The 26,372-nt window shown below is 39.0% G+C and overlaps 2 protein-coding genes and 3 long non-coding RNA genes across 5 annotated transcripts in view; 3 read left to right on the forward strand and 2 right to left on the reverse strand.

Moving 5' to 3' along the window:
- Positions 1-467: 467 nt before the first annotated feature.
- On the forward strand, positions 468-2,570 carry LOC141364887 (uncharacterized). The gene is made up of 3 exons (XR_012370311.1): positions 468-769; positions 1,747-2,175; positions 2,406-2,570. It is a non-coding gene; the product is annotated as an uncharacterized lncRNA (long non-coding RNA).
- Positions 2,571-4,858: 2,288 nt separating this feature from the next.
- LOC141365391 (uncharacterized) lies at positions 4,859-11,710 on the forward strand. The gene is made up of 2 exons (XM_073869897.1): positions 4,859-5,175; positions 5,510-11,710. The coding sequence occupies exon 2, from the start codon at positions 5,693-5,695 to the stop codon at positions 11,708-11,710; it is 6,018 nt and encodes a 2,005-aa protein (XP_073725998.1). The 5' UTR covers positions 4,859-5,175; positions 5,510-5,692.
- Positions 11,711-12,595: 885 nt separating this feature from the next.
- The window catches only part of LOC129432121 (scavenger receptor cysteine-rich type 1 protein M160-like), a 33,860-nt gene continuing 20,083 nt past the window's right edge, over positions 12,596-26,372 (reverse strand). Inside the window, 17 exon segments of the mRNA XM_073869950.1 lie at positions 12,596-12,645; positions 12,790-12,852; positions 13,048-13,098; positions 13,242-13,307; positions 13,420-13,497; positions 13,593-13,649; positions 13,783-13,842; positions 14,328-14,423; positions 14,552-14,752; positions 14,828-15,142; positions 15,513-15,523; positions 15,690-16,065; positions 16,211-16,528; positions 16,620-16,943; positions 17,028-17,342; positions 18,024-18,347; positions 18,714-19,025. Coding sequence (XP_073726051.1) covers positions 12,596-12,645; positions 12,790-12,852; positions 13,048-13,098; positions 13,242-13,307; positions 13,420-13,497; positions 13,593-13,649; positions 13,783-13,842; positions 14,328-14,423; positions 14,552-14,752; positions 14,828-15,142; positions 15,513-15,523; positions 15,690-16,065; positions 16,211-16,528; positions 16,620-16,943; positions 17,028-17,342; positions 18,024-18,347; positions 18,714-19,025 — 3,017 coding nt within the window.
- On the forward strand, positions 23,230-24,665 carry LOC141364879 (uncharacterized). Its single transcript, XR_012370310.1, has 2 exons — positions 23,230-23,534; positions 24,501-24,665. It is a non-coding gene; the product is annotated as an uncharacterized lncRNA (long non-coding RNA).
- LOC141365046 (uncharacterized) lies at positions 25,407-26,211 on the reverse strand. The gene is made up of 3 exons (XR_012370334.1): positions 26,073-26,211; positions 25,815-25,877; positions 25,407-25,683 (listed from the first exon to the last, which is right to left on the reverse strand). It is a non-coding gene; the product is annotated as an uncharacterized lncRNA (long non-coding RNA).

Genomic DNA, 26,372 nt, shown 5'->3' on the forward strand with positions numbered 1-26,372 from the left:
AATCAAATCATCAGTAAATGTTGTCATATATGAAGACTCTTCACTGTGCTTTAGTTTATGTTTTGACTTTGTTCCCAATGTAAAAATTAAAGTCTGAATTCACTGCACTTTTATTTTGAGGTCAAATTATTCTCACTGAACACAACACTGACCTACAATACTCACAACCTTCCTCAGACTTTGGTTTTAACTCAATTTCTTAAATCCAGAAGAAAGCACAGGGGCTCACTTTACTATAATAATTGCACGAGGAGACAAATCTCACCACAATCACCTCAATATATTTTAACATCTTACCTGTTTGACTGCATGGTCAAACTCATCGACCTGATACTGCACTCGTGCTTCTGTCCTAATCACAGCCAATCCGACAGAGAGCCATAATACACTCCGATATTACTTATATAACATCTACGACATAACATAAATCAGTGTGAGATTGATTTATCCTCTACTGCCACCATGCGGTCATGACTGAAATAACAGCAAACACTCCTCTGATCTCACACATGAGCGCGCTCCAAACATCACGCGCGCGTCAAAGACCACTGTGTGTTTAAATATAACTGTTTATTAAAACAGAATATAGGAAAATGTTGTGTTTTTGAAGCGAAGTCATTGATTGTTGACATATATTGTGAATTTAAGACGTGAGGAGTTAAATCGATGTTTAATTTTGATTATTAATGCCTGAAGTCACTCTTACGTCATCATTAGTGGTCCATTACTAGTCAGACGGCTCTGTTGTTGTTGTGGGAGCTCAACTGAGGTAAATCTTAAATAATTCTTTAAAAAATTTAATTAAACTTAACGTCCGATGAAAGTAAACATGTTTAAAGTGATGCTGCATATGAGGGTTCATCATATAATGTTCAAAGATGTTTCTGTTAATAGTTAAAGAGGGTGGGTAACGTTAGACGATTGCTTGTTTTTGTGCTTCAAATACTAAAAACATTAATATCAGGAATATATTAATATTCCATAAAACAAGATTACGAAATAAGCCAGACTTACAGTCGATTCGGTTCCATTAAGCAAACTTGACAAAGTTGGAACTCAGGTACTATGGCAACTTATACTTGGAAACTAGCCTGGTCCAGGGAAGGCTAACTGCCAGGCTAAGCATCAGTTGTTGCTAAACTAGACTTCCACTAACACTGAACTGTAAGTGCCATGATATTACCGCTAACTCTCTGACAATTTATTTGACTTTATAAATCAGTGTAAAAATTAACTTATATACTAAATTTAACACAATTTGTTAAAAAATAATAATTAATATAATATAGACAGTGTTTAACTATATGATATGTGATAGGCCTCTCAAATGTTTAGACCAATGCATTATACATTTTATTATAATTAGTTTTCTGTACGTTGTATTTATTTTCTCCTTTATGTGAAGCACTTTGGCTCCAAGCCTTCGTCAGGGAGTAAACACATTAAAAACAATCTCTTCCTGTTTTTTGATATGTGTTTGCTCCCTGATGAAGGCTTGTTCGTCAAAACGCGTTGGATTTACCATGTCCGAAGTTTTTAATTAGGTTTATTATGACCAATCCATATCAATAAAGTTTTTTACTTTTTTAAGAGAGTGCCTTTTAGTTTTTTGGTTTGTTAAACTTTATATATAAAAAACAGCTAATAAATGAAACATCTGCATTGTACAATGTTGTTAACAGAAACGAGTGTATTTGAATCAGTTCTGCTTAAATCTTCTCTAATATCTGTCTCATATTTCCTCAGGAGATTTACTTTACAAGACGAAGAGATAAAACATGAATATGACAAACTACTTTACAAGAAAAGACGGATTTGTAACAATCAACAGTTCAGTTAGAGGAAAATCCCGAGCATCCGAAACATCTTTACCTGACTGAAAATAAACGATTAGATGAAGAAGAAGAGATGAAAAGAGAGAGCAGTGAATGAAGAGAAGAAACTCAAACACAACACCTGACATCTCTGCTGACCAAACTCATTCATGTCATGAAGCAGAAATCACAACACAATCTGAAAGATAAACCTCACAAAATTATGACTGTTTATTATCATCTGTTTTTCATTTGTATTGTTTTAAAATTGTGTTTTGTGTTTTATTGTTGTGTAGCTTTATTGAATGAACACACAGAAGATAATGAGAAGATAAAGGAGGAGCTGAGAGGATAAAGAGAGGTGAGGAGAGAAGAAACTGACCATGATAACATCCAGTAGATGTGTGATATAACAAAGATATTACATTATAATAACACACAGACAGATTCATCACACAACTGCACAGAAATACATGTTATTAAGATGAAGTTGTGTTATTTGTTTTCTGTAGTTTCCTCAATCCTTTAATTTTATGATGAATCTTTTATGTCAGACATAAATCACTGATGTTTGATTTATTTTACCTGCAGAAATTCAAGACAAAACTCCAAGAAGAGTGAACTCGAGCTCAATCTACAGATGAATCTGTTACTGCAGAAGATCCAAACTCAACACAAATCATTCAATAGCAGTAAGACTCAAAACCCTCAGCTTTAAATTGTTTAAAACATTGTGATGTTGAAATGCACTTTCAGGGCCGGCCCGAGGCATAAGCGAACCAAGCGGCTGCTTAGGGCCCCGCTGGCCACCAGGGGGCCCCCGCCCCAATCGTTTTTTTAATTTTTTTTTTTATACAATTAAATAACTTAAACAGGTAATATAAATGGATAAATGAATGAATACGAATTTATAAATGAATAATTAAAGACAAGAAAATTTTGATTTGCAGACAACTATGTGTCTGCAGTGCTAGCGTTTTAGTCAGGCGCAACATAGACACCTGCGCCACCTGCGCCACCTGCGCGTCGGCGCGCAAGTGCACTACGTCGTCACTCACTGTAAACAATGATGAGCCATTTGGCATGTCACAAAAAAGGATATATCCCTCTGGGGCCGAAAAGAGAACAAAGAAAAGGACCGAGGATGAGAAAAAAGAGCAAGATAAAGGTATGTTTGCATGATTATATACAGTATGTTTAATTTGTGTTAGTGGTGTGACAGATCGACGTTAATCCGTGACCGTGATCGACCCACGGTTCGGCTCGTATGCGCTTAAATAGTGAAAGTTTATCATTTGCACGTGTTTCAAAGGCTTGCAAAAGTTAACATTTCAAGTGATTTTAAACAATTTATCCCGCAAAAAGGCGCTAAAGTGAGCAGTATTCTGCATGCCCATGCGGTTTAAATTGTCCAGCCCAGCTCCCTTCAGAGATCAGAACACTAACACTTGATGTTTAAACTTTAGAGAGAGTTACGCTATTTTGTGTCATACTGTAGTCCATTAACATATTTGAGGAATAGAGCACTGAAAACAACTTTATGCTCTGCCGTCTGTATTTCCGTCTGTGTGAGCGCGCCGCGTATAAGTGCACTTAGTAGGGCACACATGGAGAGACGAACATAAAATCTTTCTGTTCTTGACAGGGCACATACAAACAAAATGATCTCCACAGTACTCTTTTCCAATAAAAACATTTGTTTATGTCTTTGGACGGTTTATGTATAGATTAGGCAGAAACCAGGTCCGTGCTTCTCTTAAAGAGACAGCAACCTTAATTAACCTACTTAAGTCTGTGTCATTAATGTTAATCAAACCTTCCAAGACAAAGAGAAAATCACTTCTGTAGCTCTAAAAAAAAAAGAATTATATTTAATTCATACAATAAAGTGTTATGATTCATTTGATTTGATTTCTGTACCTAATGCTAATATTAGCCCTTACTTAATGTGCAACTTTGTTCTTTTTATAAATGTTTGTAAGTAATTTCCTCATTTTTTATTAGTTTTTCCAACCCCTTATTCTGCTGATTCGAAAAATTATCAGATCTGTGCCTCAAAAACCATAATGTGATCAGAACCGTGAGTTTTGTGATCCATCACACCCCTAGCTAGCATTGCTGTATGTGTTGAAGTGAACGTTCCAACATCGGTAATGTTCCAGCTTCATAGGCAAAGCACATGCGCTCTCTGTCTAAGATCTTTGGTAAGAGATGGTATTGGACTTTATGAGAATATATACCAATACCATGTTGGGTAGGGAGATTTTTGTGATGAAAATAGACTTCAATCTTATTTATATGGTGGGTAGTGATGTAACAGTGCTATCCTCATATTTATTTATTTATTGCTTGTTGTGTAAGTAATAAAAAATTAGCAAAATAAACTAATTCTACTCGCTCAACTATGCACTTATCCAATGCTATTTTTTTCAGGAACACTGTTGAAGTACTTTGGAGCACAACCAACTCTACCCGCCCCTGATGTTTCATCAAGTGTCAGTGCCTCCACAGCTGATGATGCAGCAGATGAGGTTTTTCTTGTTGGCCAATGTTAACATTCCATAGCCTGTTAATATGACATGACACATTGAAGAATAAAGTCTTTTATTTAAGTATAGATTTTTTTCATTATTTAACCTCACTGTATTCATTTATAATGTAACATTAGAGCATGACATTTGTGTCCGCGTGGTGGGAGGGGGGCCCCCAAACACATTCTGCTTAGGGCCCCGAAGAGGCTCAGGCCGGCACTGTGCACCTTCACACAAGAAACTGTGCTGTTTAGATGGCCGTTTAAATAAAACCACATTGTACAGTATGATGCTCTCTGATATTTTATTTATACTCTTGTCCAACCAGCCATAAAAATAAAGTACATTTCTACCTTTTCTATAAAAGCAAAGCATGTTATATTCAATAAAAAACTATTTGAAATATTAATAAAACATTAGACACTGTAGTTTTAGTAGCAAAACTATTACTATCACTTATATGATTGTAAGTTGTAATATGATTTCATGACATGAGACAGTGGGTGTGTTCTGTTCTTAACAATAAGAATAGAAACAAGAAAAATATAAATAAGCATAGTTTAGTTTCAGAATATAAACATGCTTCCTTTACTCAGCATTTCTTCATTCTAAAATGTTCTAGGAATATGCATTTCCTTTTGTTTATATTTAGGTCATGAACCATGGTCATTTTAAGATCGCGCTGTTCTTTTTGTCCTATTGCGTGATCCGTAGTTGAGAAGTAATCTCTCATGCTTTCATTTGCGTTCCCGCAGTTCTCCTCTAGTGCGTTACATTCACGGTGCTTCTTTCTTGTCTATCCTCTTCTCATGTCTGACGTAGCATCGTCGGTATGTATCATTTGTTTTGTGACATTATTCCGGAAGTATTATGTTGTTTTTGATGATAATTTACGTGTGTAAAGTGTAATCTGAGGATGTTTTGAAAGTGCGTGAATTACGTATACGCTAGCTCTCACGTGTTTATTTGTTAACGAGCTGCACGGTAAAGATGTTATAATGTCGTGAATGTAGTTCACGTTAGTATTTATTTTAGTACTTCGTTTAGTATTTTCATATGTATCTCTTTTTAGTTTTAAAATGAGTACAAACGGAAAAACAACAGTTATTGTGCAATTTGCTTTTATTTTTGGGTAATTTGTCATTGCTTTTTTGTGTGTTGCAGTTTTACTATTTTCCTTGTAACTCCATTAAACCTGTGGAATTAAATCAAGCTTCAGAGTCATGGGGTTGGGAAAAAGTTTAGCTGGCTGTCAAGATATAAAGTAGACATATCGAGGACGGCACAGTAAAACGACGTCTATCAAGCAAGCGAGGTGAAAGATATCAAGTTGGAAGCTAGCCAAACATGTCTTCTCACGCATCCAGGGGACGGTCAACAGACCATACTCTACAGCCAAGTGCTACTGCAGCAACGCACGCCACAGAGCTACACGCTGCAGAACAGAGTCTGCATGGAAATATAGCAGCACAAGAGAACCCATACAGTGCATCAATAAGGACACGCTCACAAGCATGTTGTTCAGTGAGATCCAGTTCATCATCAGTGGGGTCTGCAGCAGTCAGAGCAAGAGCGAAGGCTGAGGCAGCAAAGGCACGCCTATGCTATGCTGAAGAGGAAGCAAATCTGAGGCTACAACAAGCTAAGTTGGAAGTGTCTATAGAAATGCTAAAACATAAAAAAGAGACTGCAGCAGCCATTGCTGAAGCAGAGGCATTCGAAGCAGCTGCTGATGTAAAGAGTGAGAAACATAGTTGTGACCTGAACAAAGACTCTGTTCCTTTAGAAGCCTCACAACGTACAAAGCAGTATGTGCTTGATCAACTAAAAGAAAGGGATTCAGAACTTAAGTCATGTGAAAACGGTGACGCATCAGCAAAGAGAGAGTCGGTCACTAACCACAACGTGTCACCTCCACCACTAAAGCCTGAATCCAGTCCCTTCTATCCGCAACAGAACAATACTGCTTCTCATCATCTCACCTCACAGCAGCCTTACATCAGCACATACGAGGGCAGTCACAAGCCATTTAACAGGACTCCTGAAGACGTTCGTCTATCTCACATCAAGTCCAGTGGTGAGCATGCTTCTCCTACACACCACTTTAGAAAACAAAATCACGACATCCAGCCTCCTTCCGCACAACATGCCATACGGACAGATTTCTATGACTGCAGCTCATACATAAATGATGGCGGCTCACACGTAAATGACTTTGTCAGGTATCTAGCTCGCCGTGAGCTTGTGGCTACAGGCCTGCTTCAATTCAATGACAAACCCCAAAATTACAGAGCATGGAAGCGTTCCTTTTTGACTGCCGTCAGAGGCCTTAACCTGGAGCCGAGTGAGGAGATGGATCTTCTGTTAAAGTGGCTTGGAAAGGAGTCAGCAGAACATATTGAGCAGATAAGAGCAATACATGTTAATCGGCCAGAAGCAGGACTTGCCATGGCATGGGAAAGACTAGACCTTACGTATGGCTCAGCTGAAGCAGTAGAAAATGCTCTGTTCAAACGCATTGACAGTTTTCCAAAAATAATAAACCGAGATGGACCTAAGCTGACAAAGCTGGGTGATCTACTAATGGAACTGCAGGCCGCTAAGGCTGAAGGGGACTTACCAGGCCTGGCTTTCCTTGACACAGCAAGAGGTGTCAACCCGATCGTACAGAAACTCCCGTTTCGTCTACAGGAAAAGTGGGTGGTAGCTGGTGCAGCATACAAGCATCAAAACCAGGTGAACTATCCTCCCTTTTGCTTCTTTGTCGATTTTGTCATCCAGCAGGCTCGTATTGCCAATGATCCAAGCTTTAGCCTCAGCACCAATACAGACATAGCCCCCAGGACAGAGAGGATAGCGTGGAAGCCGAACAGGCAACGGGAGGTCGCCGTCCACAAGACAGAGGTATCACCCAGAGCCACATTTGACACGGGTGAGTCTCCAACAAAACCTGACGGCAGCGAAAAACTGTGTTTGTTACATAAAAAGCCACACCCTCTTCGGAAGTGCCGGGCGTTCAGAGAGAAGCCCATTGACGAGCGCAAAACACTCCTCAAAGAAAACAACGTGTGCTTTAAATGTCTGTCTTCCTCGTCTCACATAGCAAAGAACTGCAAACTCAATGTCCAGTGTTTCGAATGTAAAAGCAACAGGCACAACACCGCGCTCCACCCTGGTCCCGCGCCCTGGCAGCAGGAAGCTGGCCCTGCTTCTGAGCACGGCGGGGAGGGAGATGAAGCTTCAGCGCAGTCTCAGGTCACCAACAAATGCACAAAAGTCTGCGGAGGTGAACTCACAGATCGCTCCTGCTCGAAAATATGCCTTGTTAAGGTGTTCCCAGCTGGCCACAGAGAAAAAGCCATGACGTTGTATGCAGTTATGGACGAGCAAAGCAATAGGTCACTGGTTCGCTCACAGTTCTTCGAAATGTTCCATGACCAAAGCCCAAGTGCTCCTTACACACTGAGAACATGCGCTGGAGTGAAGCAATCAGCAGGGAGAAGGGCCAGTGGCTATGAGGTGGAGTCTCTAGATGGAGCTGTTCGCATCCCATTGCCAAGCCTCATAGAATGTAACGACATACCGAACAACAGAGAGGAGATACCAACCCCCGAAGTAGCTCTTCATCACGTTCATCTAAGGTCAGTTGCACACCTCATCCCAGACATTGATCCGCAAGCCCCTATCATGCTTCTCTTAGGACGGGACATTATCAGAGTGCACAAAGTCCGCAAACAGGTGAATGGCCCTCACAACCTGCCTTACGCACAGAAGTTAGACCTGGGGTGGGTCATTGTTGGAAATGTATGCCTAGGTAATGTTCACAGGCCACTGACAATTAGCACGTTCCACACAAACATTACAGAGCGGCAACGACCCACTCTCTTTAATGCATGCCCCAATGTGTTCCATGTGAAGGAGAGGTTCAGTGACACCCAAGCCACCAGTGATCCCTCAGCATATCTTGCGGACCAGCCTATCTGCGAAACCGACCACCTTGGATGCACAGTGTTCAGGCGGAACAAGGACGACAACCAGGTGGCTCCCTCCATTCAAGATACAAAGTTCATGGAGATAATGGATGAGGGACTGCAAAAAGACTCAAATAACAGTTGGGTGGCTCCATTACCCTTTAAGAACCCACGTCCACGGCTCCCAGACAACAGACAACAGGCGCTGAGGCGTCTCATGTCTCTGAAACGTAACTTTGATAAAAAGCCTGAGATGAGAGACCACTTTCTCTCCTTCATGGACAACATGTTTCGGAACGGTCATGCAGAGTTGGCCCCCCCTCTCAGCTCGGATGAAGAAAGGTGGTACTTACCAACATTTGGGGTGTATCATCCGAAAAAGCCTAAGAAAATCCGTGTGGTGTTCGATTCCAGCGCCCAATACAATGGCGTATCACTCAACAACGTGTTGTTAACTGGACCTGACCTCAATAACACACTACTGGGAGTGCTGATGCGGTTCAGAAGAGAGGCCATCGCAGTCACAGCCGACATAGAACAGATGTTCTATTGCTTCCGGGTAAGAGAAAAGGACCGTAACTTCTTACGTTTTCTTTGGTTCGAGAACAACGACCTCTCAAAAGCCATCGTGGATTACCGCATGAATGTCCACGTCTTTGGCAATAGCCCGTCACCAGCAGTGGCTATTCATGGTCTACACAAGTCTGTCCAAGGAAACGAATTCCATGTCGACCCAGATGTGCAGCACTTTGTGTTGCATGACTTCTATGTCGATGATGGGCTGAAGTCCCTGCCCACTGCTCAAGCTGCTATCAGCCTGTTAAAAAGGACACAGGATGTGCTCTCTAAATCAAATCTGAGACTTCACAAGATTGCAGCGAACAACAAAGAGGTCATGGACTCCTTTCCATCCAGTGACCACGCGAGTGACCTCAAAGACCTTGACCTCGATGCAGACGCACTGCCATTGCAGCGCAGCCTCGGGCTTGATTGGAATCTCAAGACAGACTGTTTCCTTTTTAATGTCTCAAGTGAAATCAAGCCCTACACACGGCGGGGTGTCCTGTCCACGATCAATAGTCTCTATGACCCGCTAGGATTCGTTGCGCCCGTCACAGTCCAAGGCAAGGCTATCCTGCGAGAGCTCACGACGGAGAACGGTGACTGGGACGCACCCTTACCTCCTGCAATGAAAGATGCCTGGACGTCATGGAGAGCCTCTCTGTCTGAGCTTGCCAAGCTTTCCATTCCAAGGTGCTACACAGAAGCCTCACCATCAGCAGCGGTAAGAAGAGAACTGTGTGTGTTCTGTGATGCGTCAGTCAAAGCTATCGGTGCTGTGTGCTATCTAAAAGTGACAGACAGTAATGGCAACAACCAGATTGGATTTGTAATGGGGAAAGCCAAGCTGGCCCCCCGCCCTGAACACACAGTGCCAAGACTTGAACTCTGCGCTGCAGTGCTTGCTGTTGAGTTAGCAGACCTGGTCTCAACAGAACTAGATCTACAGCTTGATGCTGTAACCTACTACTCGGACAGTAAAGTAGTCCTGGGCTATATTTGCAATGAGACTAGGCGCTTTTATGTCTATGTCAGCAACCGAGTGTTACGCATCCGAAGATCATGCCGTCCAGACCAGTGGCGTTACGTGCCTACAGACATGAACCCTGCAGATCACGCAACACGTTCCGTCCCTGCTAGCCAATTGAAACACACCAACTGGTTAAGTGGGCCCAAATTTCTCTCCAAGCCAGAGCCCAGCATTTCTGAGAGCACTTATGACCTTGTGGACCCAAGCTCAGACCCAGAAATCCGCCCCCTGGTGTCTGCCTTAAGCACTGCAGCCTCAAACCAGCAACTGGATTCACAACGCTTTGCAAAGTTCTCTACCTGGAAGTCATTAACTCGTGCATTCACTCGCCTCATTCACATAGTTTGTCATTTCAAGACAGCTCACAGAGAGAACACAGCATGCAAAGGCTGGCATTACTGCAAAGCTGAATTTACAGTTGAGGAATCTGAGAAAGCGTCAGCTGTAATCATCCAAGCAGTTCAAAAGGAAGTCTACAGCCAAGAGATAAAGTGCATTCAAAAACATGAAAGGATGCCAAAAACAAGCCCTCTCAGAAATCTGGATCCGTTCATTGACACACTTGGCTTTCTCAGAGTTGGAGGCCGGCTTCATTATTCAAGTGTTGATCAGGGTGAAAAGACTCCTCTTATTATTCCTGGCCAGCATCACATCGCCACTTTGCTTATCAAACACCACCACAAACAAGTCCAGCATCAAGGCCGTCACTTCACTGAAGGGGCAGTCCGTTCTGCTGGCCTTTGGATAGTTGGAGGAAAGAAAAAAGTAAGCAGCATCATTCACCACTGTATAACATGCAGAAGGCTCAGAGCTCCTCTCGGTATCCAGAAAATGGCTAATATGCCAGCTGATCGTCTTTCAACAGATCCTCCATTCTCTAATGTAGGTCTTGATGTGTTCGGCCCATGGATTGTCTCCTCGCGGAAAACCAGAGGCGGCTGCGCTCAAAGTAAAAGGTGGGCAGTGATTTTTACGTGCATGAGCATAAGAGCTGTGCACATTGAAGTCATAGAATCCCTCGACACATCTAGCTTCATCAACGCGCTACGGCGTTTCCTTTCAGTGCGTGGGCCGGTCAAAAACATTCGTTCCGACCGCGGCACGAACTTTATTGGTGCCTGTAAGGAACTGAAGATAACCTCAAACATTGACAGCACTGCCGTAAAGACTTTTCTCTCAGACAAGGGTTGCATCTGGTCTTTTAATCCCCCACATGCATCCCATTGGGGTGGATCATGGGAGAGAATGATAGGGCTGGCAAGAAGGATTCTGGATGCAATGTTTCTCCAGCTGAAAGACAAGCTCACCCACGAGGTGCTAGTGACTTTCATGGCAGAAGTCGCAGCGATCATCAACGCCAGGCCACTTGTTCCAGTGACTATGGACCCTGATGACTCGTTTGTTCTCACGCCAGCTGCTCTTCTCACACAAAAGACAAACAGTGTGCCTGCTCCTGCTGGTGAGTTTGGAGTTTCAGACCTCTACAAGTCCCAGTGGAGGCAGGTTCAGCAGCTCTCCAACACCTTCTGGGACCGTTGGAGGAAACAATTCCTCCCAACACTGCAGGCCCGCAAGAAATGGCAGTCCACTCAGCCAAACATTCAGCCTGGAAGCGTTGTTCTCCTTAAGAACATTCAAGCACCTAGGAATGAATGGCCTCTTGGACTGATTACTCAGGCCTTCCCTAGCAAGGATGGAAAAGTACGCCAGGTTGAGGTAAAGATTATCAAACCAGGAGGGTCTAGCCTCTTTCTCAGGCCAGTCAATGAAATTGTTCTCCTTCTGCCTCCAGAGGCACAGTAAATGGACTGTTTAGTAAATGGACTGTTTAAAAAAAAAAAAAAACTGTGCATGGACTGTTGGGTGACGTGTGTCCACGTCAGACGGGGAGTGTTCTGTTCTTAACAATAAGAATAGAAACAAGAAAAATATAAATAAGCATAGTTTAGTTTCAGAATATAAACATGCTTCCTTTACTCAGCATTTCTTCATTCTAAAATGTTCTAGGAATATGCATTTCCTTTTGTTTATATTTAGGTCATGAACCATGGTCATTTTAAGATCGCGCTGTTCTTTTTGTCCTATTGCGTGATCCGTAGTTGAGAAGTAATCTCTCATGCTTTCATTTGCGTTCCCGCAGTTCTCCTCTAGTGCGTTACATTCACGGTGCTTCTTTCTTGTCTATCCTCTTCTCATGTCTGACGTAGCATCGTCGGTATGTATCATTTGTTTTGTGACATTATTCCGGAAGTATTATGTTGTTTTTGATGATAATTTACGTGTGTAAAGTGTAATCTGAGGATGTTTTGAAAGTGCGTGAATTACGTATACGCTAGCTCTCACGTGTTTATTTGTTAACGAGCTGCACGGTAAAGATGTTATAATGTCGTGAATGTAGTTCACGTTAGTATTTATTTTAGTACTTCGTTTAGTATTTTCATATGTATCTCTTTTTAGTTTTAAAATGAGTACAAACGGAAAAACAACAGTTATTGTGCAATTTGCTTTTATTTTTGGGTAATTTGTCATTGCTTTTTTGTGTGTTGCAGTTTTACTATTTTCCTTGTAACTCCATTAAACCTGTGGAATTAAATCAAGCTTCAGAGTCATGGGGTTGGGAAAAAGTTTAGCTGGCTGTCAAGATATAAAGTAGACATATCGAGGACGGCACAGGGTGTGATTATTGAGTCACACAGTCCCTCCCACTTTGTTTGGCTCCTCCCCCACATCATCATAATCTGTTGTGTAAAACAAAAGCACATTCATATTCTTTTATTAATTGTATGAAGCTTTTAAACTGAACTATTTAAATAGATAATATATAAAGATCAAATATATTATAATATACATCTTTAAATGAGATCTAGAGGTTAATAATCTACCTAACAGGTTTGTCACATCTTCACTGTCATTCTTCACATCATCATACTCCTCCTGAACTCTCTCTGATGAAGTCACATGACAAACAACTCATATTGTGATTTGTAATACATCATGTCTCATGTCATAGACACATTTCTCTTTCTGACACTAACTGATAACAGCTGATAAAGTCACAATAACTGGATTAATGCTATAATAGACATAAATAAGAAACTTAGATGTACTGCTTGATAAATGTGCACTTCTGTGTAACTCACCTATTACACCTTTAAAGTTCTGTCCATTGATGATGACATCATCATAACTCTCTGTTGTGTTCACATACATAAGAGATAAACAACAAATCGCATCAGAATGACAAAGAGTCAGTAAACTTACATTTATCTGTACTGAGCGTCACTTTAAATAGATGTTACGTTACAAAAACAGACTAGAAATGAAGTAAAATCACCCTTTAGAAGATCAGAGTTTTGTCCTGTGGTGATGATGACATCATCATACTTCTCAAGTGTGTCTTCTACAAATATAACATGAGACACACGTCATCACACTCATAGACATATAAAGTATATTTTCTCTTCATGTACAGATCTTATATTTCATCTTAATACAGAATAACAGAAGTGCACCTGTCTCACTGTCTGCTTTTAGTCCATCAGTGATGACATCATCATAATATTCTGCTGGGACTTTATTCACCATCTCTTCTACATCAACACATAACATGTTTGAAACAAAATACAAAATATCTGTCTGTACATTATGACACCATGAAGTCTGATCAGTCAATAAAGTCACAAACCTTTCAGGTCACTGCCATTAGAGACATCATCATAATATTCAATCTTGTAGTCTTTTGCTATAAAGATAAGAGATTCAGAAACTTTAGTGTTGTGAATTGTAATGTGTATATTTGTCAAGTTTGTCAAAAATTATCAAATAATTTGTCTTAATTTGCTTCAAATCCTAAATATTGATTTCAGTCCTCTAACCTGAGAGAAGCTCATCAGCATCTTCATATCCAGAATGCTGTTCTTCAGAGATGAGACTCGCTGTTAAAGTGAAGCAGAAGATTCAGAAACATGTTGATCATTACAAACAACCTGAACCTACATTTACATCACAGAGCACAAAAATATCACATCAAGCTATTTTATCTAGATTTATATTAAAACATTATTTAGACATTAAAAATATAAGTTAACTTCATTCTGCAAACACGCACCTGTATCCTGACATGAACTCATCTCTCACCGGATTCAAGACAAACAGACAGGAAGAAGCGCACACACACACACACACCTGCATATAAACTTACAAGCATATGAACCCCCCTCCCCATTAACCTCCAAAAAATAATAACACACACACACACACACACACACACACACACACACAGCTCTGTGGAGGAATTGTGTGGTTTGAAGCCGGAGTTTTAACAGGACTAATAATAGACGAACATCAGCTCAACTCACAAACATCAGACTGACTTTAATATTTCTACATCTGATTTGATTGAATAAGACAGAAGTCTCACCTCTCTGAGTGAAGTGTTTGTGTGTGTTTGTGTGTCTGTGATCAATCTCTTCATAAACTGCTTCAGTCTGAGTCCTGTGTCTCCTCTTAGAGAGAGCTGTGAGTGTAGACACACAAACACAACACATGACTGATGATACACTGAACAAGAGTGTAGTAAGATTGATGTTGATGTAGTTCAATATGTCAGATGTGTACTTGTATGTGATGTGTGGATCTCTGTACCTCTCCTCATCTCTCTGTTGTGTTGAATCAGTATCAGCAGCGGCACTAAGAGCAGTAAGAGCAAAACTCCCAGTACAATCACAACCACTGGAGGATTGAAGAGAGGAGGAGTTTGTGGAGGAGTCACTGATCTCCTGTTTGTCTGAGAAACTGAAGGAGAAGCTGATGTTGTTGTGGCAGGAGTTGTAGACACTGACAAGTCTGTAAAATAAAACACACATATTAAAGAAAGTGCTGAAATGATAATGAATTGATCTCTTAGTGTTTCTCTCTCACTTGCACAGATGAGTCTAACTTGTTCTTTGTGTGAGCAGTCAGTGTGATTTTTCAGGACATGAGGACAGTCCCACAGGTGAATCTCAGTCCCTCTGCACTCGACTCTGTTCATCCACACAACACCTTCACCAGCACCAAACGCTTCATTCCCATCAACACTCAATGCTGCTCCACAACCCAGCTGCCTGCAGACCACCTGAGCATCTCTGATGTCCCACAGATCATCACAGACTGAACCCCACACAGAGTTATGATAAACCTCCAGTCTCCCCGAACACAAACCCTTCCCTCCACTCAGTCTGAGAGGAAGATGATCTACATCACACACATCAAACAACATTTACAACAACACACTCAAACACAAACTGTGATTTAAATGTTGAGTACACATAGATGGAACATGTCTTTATACAATTTTATACAGATGTAATTGTTTTATATGTAAGGAATAATTGACAACGGGTCGTTAAATTATTTAAAAATAATGCACACCTAAGCTGGTAATGTGGCACAACGCGAAGTCAGTTATTCCACTTATACCTTGGTCACCACAAACATTGCTCTGGTGCCTTTTTTTAAGACATTTTGACAGGTTAGGTGTGCGGTTACAGAAAAATAATCAACATCCATGGAACATTTCTCAGCCAATCAAAATAAAGCATTCAACAGCCCTGTATAAACATACTTGAACATTGTCTCTGATGAGGAGATGGTGAGGTAGAACATGACAGATGACTCCGAGGAACTTCATTAATCATTGTCTCTGAAATCATTAATAAATATATTCACATAATATATCTATCAATGAGAAAATGTCAAATATATATATTTTTTTAAATTTCAGCAATGTACTCTTAAAAACCCTTTAGATAATACATACAAACTGTACCCAAAATACTTAGAAATATCATAAGACTGTTATTTTAATTTTATCTCACCAGAGCAGATAATGTTGGCCACTTCATCTCTACTATAGTAATTCTGTCCCCAAGGTGAAGATGGACACTGCCAGATAGTGAAGTCATGTGATCGACAATTAAAGTAATCCAACCAATTCTGAGACCTCAGTCCATCTGAAGAAACGGGTTCACTGGCAGATCTTCCACAGTTCAGCTCTTGACAGATCAGACTCGCTGTGTCTCTGTTCATCTGATTGTAGCAAACATTACCCCAGGATCCATTGTAGAAAACCTCCACATTCCCTTTACAGCCTTCAGTTAACCTGAACTCTTTAAACTCTAGATTGAAAAGACAACTTACAACAATCACAGTCAGTACTTTAAATTTGCTAATTAAACATTTTACAATGAATGTATCTGATCAAAACATTTAAATATATTTAACCACAATCACTTCATACAGTAAATACAGCTTTCTGTTTACCTGAGCACACGACTCCTACATCCTCCTTGTGTTTACAGTCATGATCTCCCCAGACCCGTGAAGAGCAGCTCCACAGTGACGTCTCATTCCCCTCACAGTTCACATCATCCAGCCATATGGGTCCAGAACCAGGACCAAACCAGGCTGATACTGGTTGATTACTGAGAGCCACTCCACACTGCAGCTGTCTACACACCACATGAGCATCTTTAATATCCCAGAAGTCATCACACACTGTACCCCATGAGCCTTTGTGAAAAACCTCCAGCCTCCCTGCACAATCTCCACCAGAACCCACCAACCTGATGGACCTCTGACCTGTGAGTTCAAATATACAAGGAGAAAACAATGCTTGTACAAATACAGTATTGACTACTGACAAATGATGAATACGGTCAGTTATGCTCACTTTGGCAGGTGATTTTCAGCTGTTGTGTTGCGCTGCAGTTGAGAGTTTGTGGAGATCTGCAGTTCCTCAGATGATCTTCAGTCCCAGAGCACTGGAAGCCCATCACACACTCATAACTGTGTTCATCACTGGATGAAGAGGAGTTAGTGAAGTTCAGCACAGAGCCACAGCCCAGCTGTCTGCAGACCACAGAGGATTCAGTGAGACTCCAGGAGTCCAGCAGAACTCTCCTCCAAACCTGATGAATGTAAACTTCCACCTCACCCTCACACTCTCTCTCTCCAGACAACCTCACTCGACCATCATGAAGAGACAGAGAGGAATCTGGAGAAAGGATTTGACATTTTCAGATTGATTACGATCACACTACAGTAACTTCATGTTAATGACAGAGTGAAGTTCACTCACTAGAACAAATGACTCCAACATCTTGTTTATGAGAGGATTCAGCTCGACTCCATGAAGAGATTGAACATTCTGAGAGTTTTGTTTCATTCCCCTGACAATCAAACACATCAGCCCAGATTTCACCAGATCCCTCTCCAAACCAGTCCACTCCCACAACAGACACAGCAATCCCACAATTCAGCTCTCTACAGAGAACATTGGCAGCTCTCATATCCCAGCATGCATCACAAACTGTTCCCCACTCATTAAGGTATCGAACTTCAACTCGACCAGAGCAGATATCAGGACCGTTCATCAGTCTGTGGTCAAAGTAACCTGCACAGAGATCTCAGAGGTTAATGAAACAGAATATAACAAAAATACAGACAGAAGAGATTTAATATAGAGATAGATATTTATCTTAGCACTACAAAATCTGGGCAAAGATCTCAGATTACTAAAACACAGAACAGCTCATAACAAGAGATTGACATCAAAATGTATTTAAAATAAAAAAATACTTCAGATAAAATGTATTCAAATAAATATCAAGAACCTTGTAAATGCAATAAAAAACAAACAGGAGCTCTTTGTATTTTAATTCTTAATAGAGAAAATACAAGAAATTAATCAATTACTGAAATATCATCATTAGGCTGAAGTCCATCTAAACCTTAACCTATAATAAGTTTCACTTTCTATTTTTCCTCTGTGCTCTTCATCTTAATTGATATCAAATCTTAATGTTGTTTAGTTTTAATAATATTATCAAATCTTGAACATCTTTATTTTTAAGAGTATAGTTGTCGTAGAGCTGCAGCTCTTGTATTAAAGTTGGGGAGCATCGCTGAACTGTTGATACAGAAAAACCAGCAAGAGACTGATTGGAACAAAGAATTTTATGTAAATACAAAATTACTTTTTTAATTTTAAAAGTTTTGCATTTTGAATATTAACAATATGATTTGCTTAAACTAATATTAGATTTATTTATATAGTTTCAGAATTTGTATTTACCAGAACATGTGAGTCCCACATCATTGTCATGGGAGCAGGTTACTTTATGTGAAGCATATGAACATAATCGACTTAGTGATTCGTCTCCTCTACATTGAATCTCTTGTGTCCACACCTGCCCCTCTCCTTTACCAAAAGTATCTGCACCCAGCAGCTGTACAGGAACCCCACAATTCAGCTCTCTACACACAACCTCTGCATCCTGATCATCAAACACAGCATCACACACTGACATCCAGGTGTTCCCACGAAGCACCTCGACTCTTCCAGAACACAGATGAGGTCCATCAACAAGTCTTGCAAACCTTCCATAGTTTATGATTTCTGATTATATGGACAAAGTGAACAGTACAGAACATTATAACTGGATTTGATAAGACAAGATCATACAAAGTTCTTATCAAAAAGAACCTTAAAGTAAACAGACTGTGTGACTTTTTTTTTTTATAAATAATTAAAAACTGCATAAATGCCTGTTTCTTGGTAAATTATATTATTGTCACTGTATATGTAAAACATATGATAAATGATAATACTTCAAGTTCAAATGCATTGTATAAAAATACACAAGGATAGATTTTGTACTTTGAATCTAAATGCAGAAATATACAATCATACTTCATGACAGTTCTGATTAAATACAATGAATAATTCTCATTTAATAACAATATAATATTTAGAGACGCTCACCTGAGCAGATCACACCAGCATCGTGAATATGCTGACAGTCATGATCACCCCACTTATTTGATCTACAGTTCTTCAGTGTGGACTCTAATCCACTACAGCTCACTTCATCCATCCAGATCTGTCCTGATCCTTGTCCAAAGCGACCATACTGTGGTGCATCTACAGCCTCTCCACAGCTCAGCTCTCTACACACCACTGAAGCATCTGTCAGATCCCAGCTGTCACCACACACTGTTCCCCACTGACCATCATGAAGAACCTCAACTCTACCAGCACAACGACTGTCACCATTCACCAACCTCACATTCAGATCTGATACAGATCGAGAAAACATCACTTTAAAAATAAATAACAGCATGAATTATTTAAAATGTCAAATTTGTTTCAGAACCAAGTGTGCACTTACCAGCAGTAATGATCATTACTACAGAGGAGAGTAAAATGAGTGTGAGACAGATCTCCATAATCCTCTACTGTACACACAGACTGATAGATAATAATGAGAAGTCAATGTAAAGAGAGAGAGAGAGAGAGACAGAGAGAGAGAGAGAGACCAATCACGCTCTCTGTTACCTTATTAGAAATAAGAAAGGAAATCATCAAACAACTTGAGTGACAAATCAGAAGAGATATTTGTGATTTTCTCCATATATATCAGCAGAACGTCAGCGCTGATGAACGACGCTCCTCCCTCCATGTTCAGAGGAGACAAACACCTGCAAGAGTCAAGATAAATTTACATCAAATAAATGAAACACTTCAGTATCTATTCAGCATCAAATCCTGTTGTGTGCAGATGTACAGGAAACTTTATAATCACTTCAAACACACTCATACACTTTAATATAAACACAGAGATATCCAGAGGTGTAAAGTACTCAAATATTTTTACTTTACTCAAGTATTTTATTTCAAACCTGTTTTTCACCAGAGTGCTTTTTGTTTTACTCCAATAGTTTTCATATTAAACTTCATTTAATACTTAATTACTTTTACTTGAGAGTATATATAAGATAGTACTACATTTATTGTACTTAAGTATTAAAGGTAAAATAACTTGTATTTATGAAATGTAGAGAAGTAAAAGTTTTTTATACAAGAGAGTAAAACTGATAAAGTACAGATAGTTGAGTAGTGAGTAAAAATACTTTACTACTTCACACCTCTTAATATATCTCTGTATAAAACTATTAAATACATTGACCAATAAAATAAATTAAAATCACATTATCTGTTGTAAAACCTGAATAAAAATAAAATCTGTTGCAGAATATAAAACTTGTCTACATTAAATCAATCAGTAAATCAATCAATATATCTACAAAATATAACATTCATACAGCAGCATCTCAGGTCATGTAATATTGTAATGCTTTATTTATCCACTAGATGTCAGTCACAGATCTGTCAATCAAAGTATCAGTAAATGTTGAAGAATCTTCACTGTGGCTCATGATGTCTGATTTTACTGCACTTTGATTTTGATGAAGATTTTTTGATGAAGATTTTTGCTGTAAACAATCAATGATAAACATCAATACACAAGCTTTGAAGGGGCACCCTTGGCTATAAGGCTTCACAATCCAGGGTGTTACAGAAAACCCACCAATGTTTATTGATTTTTAAATTCATAGGCCCTTTACCTATTATCTAAAAACAAGGCTCTTGAACTGTGAGGGCTTCTTGAAACTTCAGTTACTATCGAGCCCTGAAGGCCCCAAAGCTTCTTTGTTACATCAAATTAAATTTATTTGAACCACTGCTTGAAGCCTGAACAAGAATTATTAAATAGCATTAGTTTTAGTATAACAATTGTACAGCCACACACAGCTCCAACGTCACAGTCAAATTTGCAGATGACACAATGGTTTTAGGATCACAAACAACAATGAAACACAGAGGAGGTGCACACTCTGACAAAATGATGCCAGGATAACCACCTCTAACTAAACATTGACAAAACCAAAGAGCTAGTCATTGATTTTAGGAGACGGAGCACAGAACGTACCATTTTCATGGATGGGAAACAGGTTCCTCAGCGTCCACATCGATCTCACATGGTCGGCTCACACAGATGCAGTGAGATGAAGGCACACCAACGCCTCTTCTTCCAGAGGTGGCTGAGGAAGTTTGTGATGAGGTCAGACATCCACAGATCATTCAACATCTGCACTGTAAAGATCATCTTGACCGGCTACATCACTGACTGGTTCGAGAACAACACTGCAGGCAGCCATAAAGCTCTGCAGAGAGTTGTGTGAACTCCCCACCACATTGTAAGAGGTGAGCTTCCCTTCCTCCAGGACATCTACACCAGGTGGTGTGTGAGGAAAGCCAGAAAGATCATGAGCTACAGCAGACACCCATCAAACGGATCTGCTGCCCTCAGGCAGACATCTCCGCAGCATCTGGTCCTGTACGAGCCGACTGAGAGACAGTTTCTTTCCGTAGTCGTTGTGACTCCTGAACAGCCAGAACTGATAAATCCCCACACATATCCCACAACATTCACTACACCCCAAACCAAAACACAAACATCTGGACTATATTGTAAAGCACCTTAATATAATAATCTACAATGCCACCATCAGGCCAGGGGACTATTTACGGGCTGTGGGTAATATCATTGCGCCTCCTGCAGTCACTGCTTAAACAACTGCAGATACTATAAGCTGTAAACATCTGATATAAGCTACATACTGTAAATGTAAAAATTTTACTTTACTAGAAAGAAATGTTTTTCCTGCACACCCAGTATACAGCATGACATCTCCATTCAACTGGGCAACACAACCATTACTCCTCCAAAACTGCCAGAAACCTCAGTGTAGTCTTTGATGACAAAATATCCTTCACTGATTACATAGCAAAGACAGCGCGATCATGCCGTTTTGCGTTATACAATATCAGAAAGATAAACTCATTCCTTATGGAGCATGCTGCACAACTCCTGATCCAGGCCCTCATAATCTCCAGGCTGGACTACTGTAAGGCTCTTCTTGCTGGCCTTCCTGCACAGCCTATCAAACCACTCCAATTGGTTCATCTTCCAAAAGCCTAAAAGGTCTCATGTGACGCTGCTCTTCATCTCTCTCCATTGGCTACCAATTGAAGTGCATGTCAGGAAGGAAGTCACTACTGCTCACCTACAGAACTTTCACTGGCACTGCACCGGCATACTTTCACACTTTCCTGCATTCCTACACCCCATCCAAAACGTTACGTTCAGCAAATGACCGGCGCTTTGTCATAACTTCACAAAAGGGCACAAAATCACGTTCCCCCTCATTTTCCTTTATTACTCCCTGCTGGTGGAAGGATATTCCTATAGGAGTCCAGTCAGCCAGATCTCTTGCTACATTTAAAAAAAACAACAAAAACTTATCTCTTCTAAAAATACTTTCTCTTAACACGTATTGTTCTGGAATAGTGAAAGCTTGTGACTTGGTATAAGCACTCCCTATGACAAATCACTTTATTGTTTCCTTATCTTTGCAAGTCACTTTGAATAAAAGCATCTGCTAAATGCCTAAATGTAAACATCTTTAAAAATCCATTCATGTCATGGTACTTCTTACCTGAGCACACAACTCCTACATCCTTCTTGTATTTTTTAAGACAGATAGACAGATTTTAACGTTAATGTAACCACATAATGTTTAGTTTTAAATGTGCAATAAATTCTATTTAATAAATCTGCATATGAAGTTATTAACTAAAAGTTATTGCACATTTAAAACTAAACATTATTTGGTTACATCACAGTTAAAATCTGTCCTTTAAGTAAATAAATAAATAGAGCACATAAACATATACAGTTTAAAAATTACCTATAAATTATCATATCAATATATAATAAATATCTATTGCTAAATCTATAAATACAACAAGTCCTAATAAAAACATTTGTACATTTAATAAATAAACAATTTAATACATCTACTGAATATATAATTCTCAATATGCAGTACTTACAGCATTTAATAATGTAATACTTCATTTATCCACTAGATGGCAGAACTGTCAATCAAATCATCAGTAAATGTTGTCATACATGAAGAATCTTCACTGTGCTTTAGTTTATGTTTTGACTTTGTTCCCAATGTAAAAATTAAAGTCTGATTTCACTGCACTTTTATTTTGAGGTCAAATTATTCTCACTGAACACAACACTGACCTACAATACTCACAACCTTCCTCAGACTTTGTGTTTTAACTCAATTTCCTAAATCCAGAAGAAAACACAGGGGCTCACTTTACTATAATAATTGCACGATGCACGAGGATACAAATCTCACCACAATCACCTCAATATTATTTTAACATCTTACCTGTTTGACTACATGGTCAAACTCATCGACCTCTGATACTGCACTCGTGCTTCTGTCCTAATCACAGACAATCCGACAGAGAGCCATAACACACTCATATGCGACCGATATTACTTTTATAACATCTAAAACATTTTAAGTAACGTTAATCAGTGTGAGATTGATTTATCTTCTACTGCCACCATGCGGTCATGACTGAAACAACAGCAAACACTCCTCTGATCTCACACATGAGCGCGCTCCAAACATCACGCGCGCGTCAAAGACCACTGTGTGTTTAAATATAACTGTTTATTAAAACAGAATATAGGAAAATGTTGTGTTTTTGAAGCGAAGTCATTGATTGTTGACATATATTGTGAATTTAAGACGTGAGGAGTCAAATCGATGTTTAATTTTGATTATTAATGCCTGAAGTCATTCTTACGTCATCATTAGTGGTCCTTTACTCGTCAAACGGCTCTGTTGTTGTTGTGGGAGCACAACTGAGGTAAATCTTACACGATTCTTTAAAAATGTAGTTAAACTGAACGTCTGATAAAAGAAAACGTGTTTAAAGTGATGCTGCATATGAGGATTCATCATATAATGTTCAAAGATGTTTCTGATAATAGTTAAAGAGGGTGGGTAGACGAACGCTTGTTTTTGTGCTTCAAATACTAAAAACATTAATATCAGAGGGCTGTTCCATAAAACAAGATTACGAAATAAGCCAGACTTATTGTCAATCGATTCGGTTCCATTAAGCAAACTTGGAAAACTTGGAACTTAGGTACTATGGCAACTTATACTTGGAAACTAGCCTGGTCTGGAGCAGGCTAACTGCCAGGCTAAGCATCAGTTGTTGCTTAACTAGACTTCCTCTAACACTGAACTGTAAATGCCATGATATTACCGCTAACTCTCTGTCAGTTTATTTGCCTTAATAAATCAGTGTAAAAATTAACTTATATACTAAATCTAACACAATTTGTTAAAATAATAATTAATACAATATAGACCGTGTTTAATTATATGATATGTGATCTCAAATGTTTAGACCAATGCATTATACATTTTATTATAATTAGTTTTCTGTACGTTGTATTTATTTTCTCCTTTATGTGAAGCACTTTGGCTCCAAGCCTTCGTCAGGGAGTAAACACATTAAAAACAATCTCTTCCTGTTTTTTGATATGTGTTTACTCCTTGACGAAGGCTTGTTCATCAAAACGCGTTGGATTTACCATGTCCGAAGTTTTTAATTAGGTTTATTATGACCAATCCAAATCACTAAGTTTTTTTTTACTTTTTTAAGAGAGTACCTTGCAGTTTTTTTGGTTTGTTAAACTTTATATACAAACAAACACAGCTGATAAACGAAAAATATGCCTTGTTCAATGTTGTTAACAGAAACGAGTGTATTTGAATCAGTTCTGCTTAAATCTTCTCTAATATCTGTCTCATATTTCCTCAGGAGATTTACTTTACAAGACGAAGAGATAAAACATGAATATGACAAACTACTTTACAAGAAAAGACGGATTTGTAACAGTCAACAGTTCAGTTAGAGGAGGAAAATCACAATCATCTGAAACATCTTTACCTGACTGAAAAGAAACGATTAGATGAAGAAGAAGAAGAGGAGAGAAAGAAGAAGAGATGGAAAGAGAGAGCAGTGGATGAAGAGAAGAAACTCAAACACAACACCTGACATCTCTGCTGACCAAACTCATTCATGTCATGAAGCAGAAATCACAACACAATCTGAAAGATAAACCTCACAAAATTATGACTGTTTATTATCATCTGTTTTTCATTTGTATTATTTTAAAATTGTGTTTTGTGTTTTATTGTTGTGTAGCTTTATTGAATGAACACACAGAAGATAATGAGAAGATAAAGGAGGAGCTGAGAGGATAAAGAGAGTTGAGGAGAGAAGAAACTGACCATGATAACATCCAGTAGATGTGTGATATAACAAATATATTACATTATAACAACACACAGACAGATTCATCACACAACTACACAGAAATACACATGTTATTAAGATGAAGTTGTGTTATTTGTTTTCTGTAGTTTTCTCAATCCTTTAATTTTATGATGAATCTTTTATGTCAGACACAAATCACTGATGTTTGATTTATTTTACCTGCAGGAATTCAAGACAAAACTCCAAGAAGAGTGAACTCGAGCTCAATCTACAGATGAATCTGTTACTGCAGAAGATCCAAACTCAACACAAATCATTCAATAGCAGTAAGACTCAAAACCCTCAGCTTTAAATTGTTTAAAACATTGTGATGTTGAAATGCACCTTCACACAAGAAACTGTGCTGTTTAGACGGCCGTTTAAATAAAACCACATTTGTGTACAGTATGATGCTCTCTGATATTTTATTTATACTCTTGTCCAACCAGACATAAAAAATAAAGTACATTTGTAACTTCTCTATAAAAGCAAAGCATGTGATATTCAATAAAAAACTATTTGAAATATCAATAAAACATCAGGCACTGTAGCTTTAGTAGCAAAATTTGATCACTTATATGATTTTAAGCTGTAATATGATTTCATGACATGAGACAGTGGGTGTGGTTATTGAGTCACACAGTCCCTCCCACTTTGTTTGGCTCCTCCCCCACATCATCATAATCTGTTGTGTAAAACAAAAGCACATTCATATTCTTTTGTTAATTGTATGAAGATTTGAAACTGAACTATTTAAGCAGATAATATATTTTATAATATAAATCTTTAAATAAGATCTAGAGGTTAATAACATACCTAACAGGTTTGTCACATCTTCACTGTCATTCTTCACATCATCATACTCCTCCTGAACTCTCTCTGATGAAGTCACATGACAAACAACTCATATTGTGATTTGTAATACATCATGTCTCATGTCATAGACACATTTCTCTTTCTGACACTCACTGATAACAGCTGATAAAGTCACAATGACTGAATTAATGCTATAATAGACATACATAAGAAACTTAGATGTACTGCTTGATAAATGTGCACTTCTGTGTAACTCACCTATTACACCTTGAAAGTTCTGTCCATTGATGATGACATCATCATAACTCTCTGTTGTGTTCACATACATAAGAGATAAACAACAAATCCCATCAGAATGACAAAGAGTCAGTAAACCTACATTATATCTGTACTGAGCGTCACTTTAAATAGATGTTACGTTACAAAAACAGCCTAGAAATGAAGTAAAATCACCTTTTTGAAGATCAGAGTTTTGTCCTGTGGGGATGACATCATCATACTTCTCAAGTGTGTCTTCTACAAATATAACATGAGACACACGTCATCACACCCATAGAG

The sequence above is a fragment of the Misgurnus anguillicaudatus genome, chromosome 1 (assembly GCF_027580225.2).
Source record: "Misgurnus anguillicaudatus chromosome 1, ASM2758022v2, whole genome shotgun sequence".
Classification (NCBI taxonomy): Eukaryota; Metazoa; Chordata; class Actinopteri; order Cypriniformes; family Cobitidae; genus Misgurnus; species Misgurnus anguillicaudatus.

Coding starts and splice junctions, on each gene's coding strand:
- LOC141365391 (XM_073869897.1), top strand. CDS start 5,693: ATGTCTTCTCACGCATCCAGGGGACGGTCAACAGACCATACTCTACAG.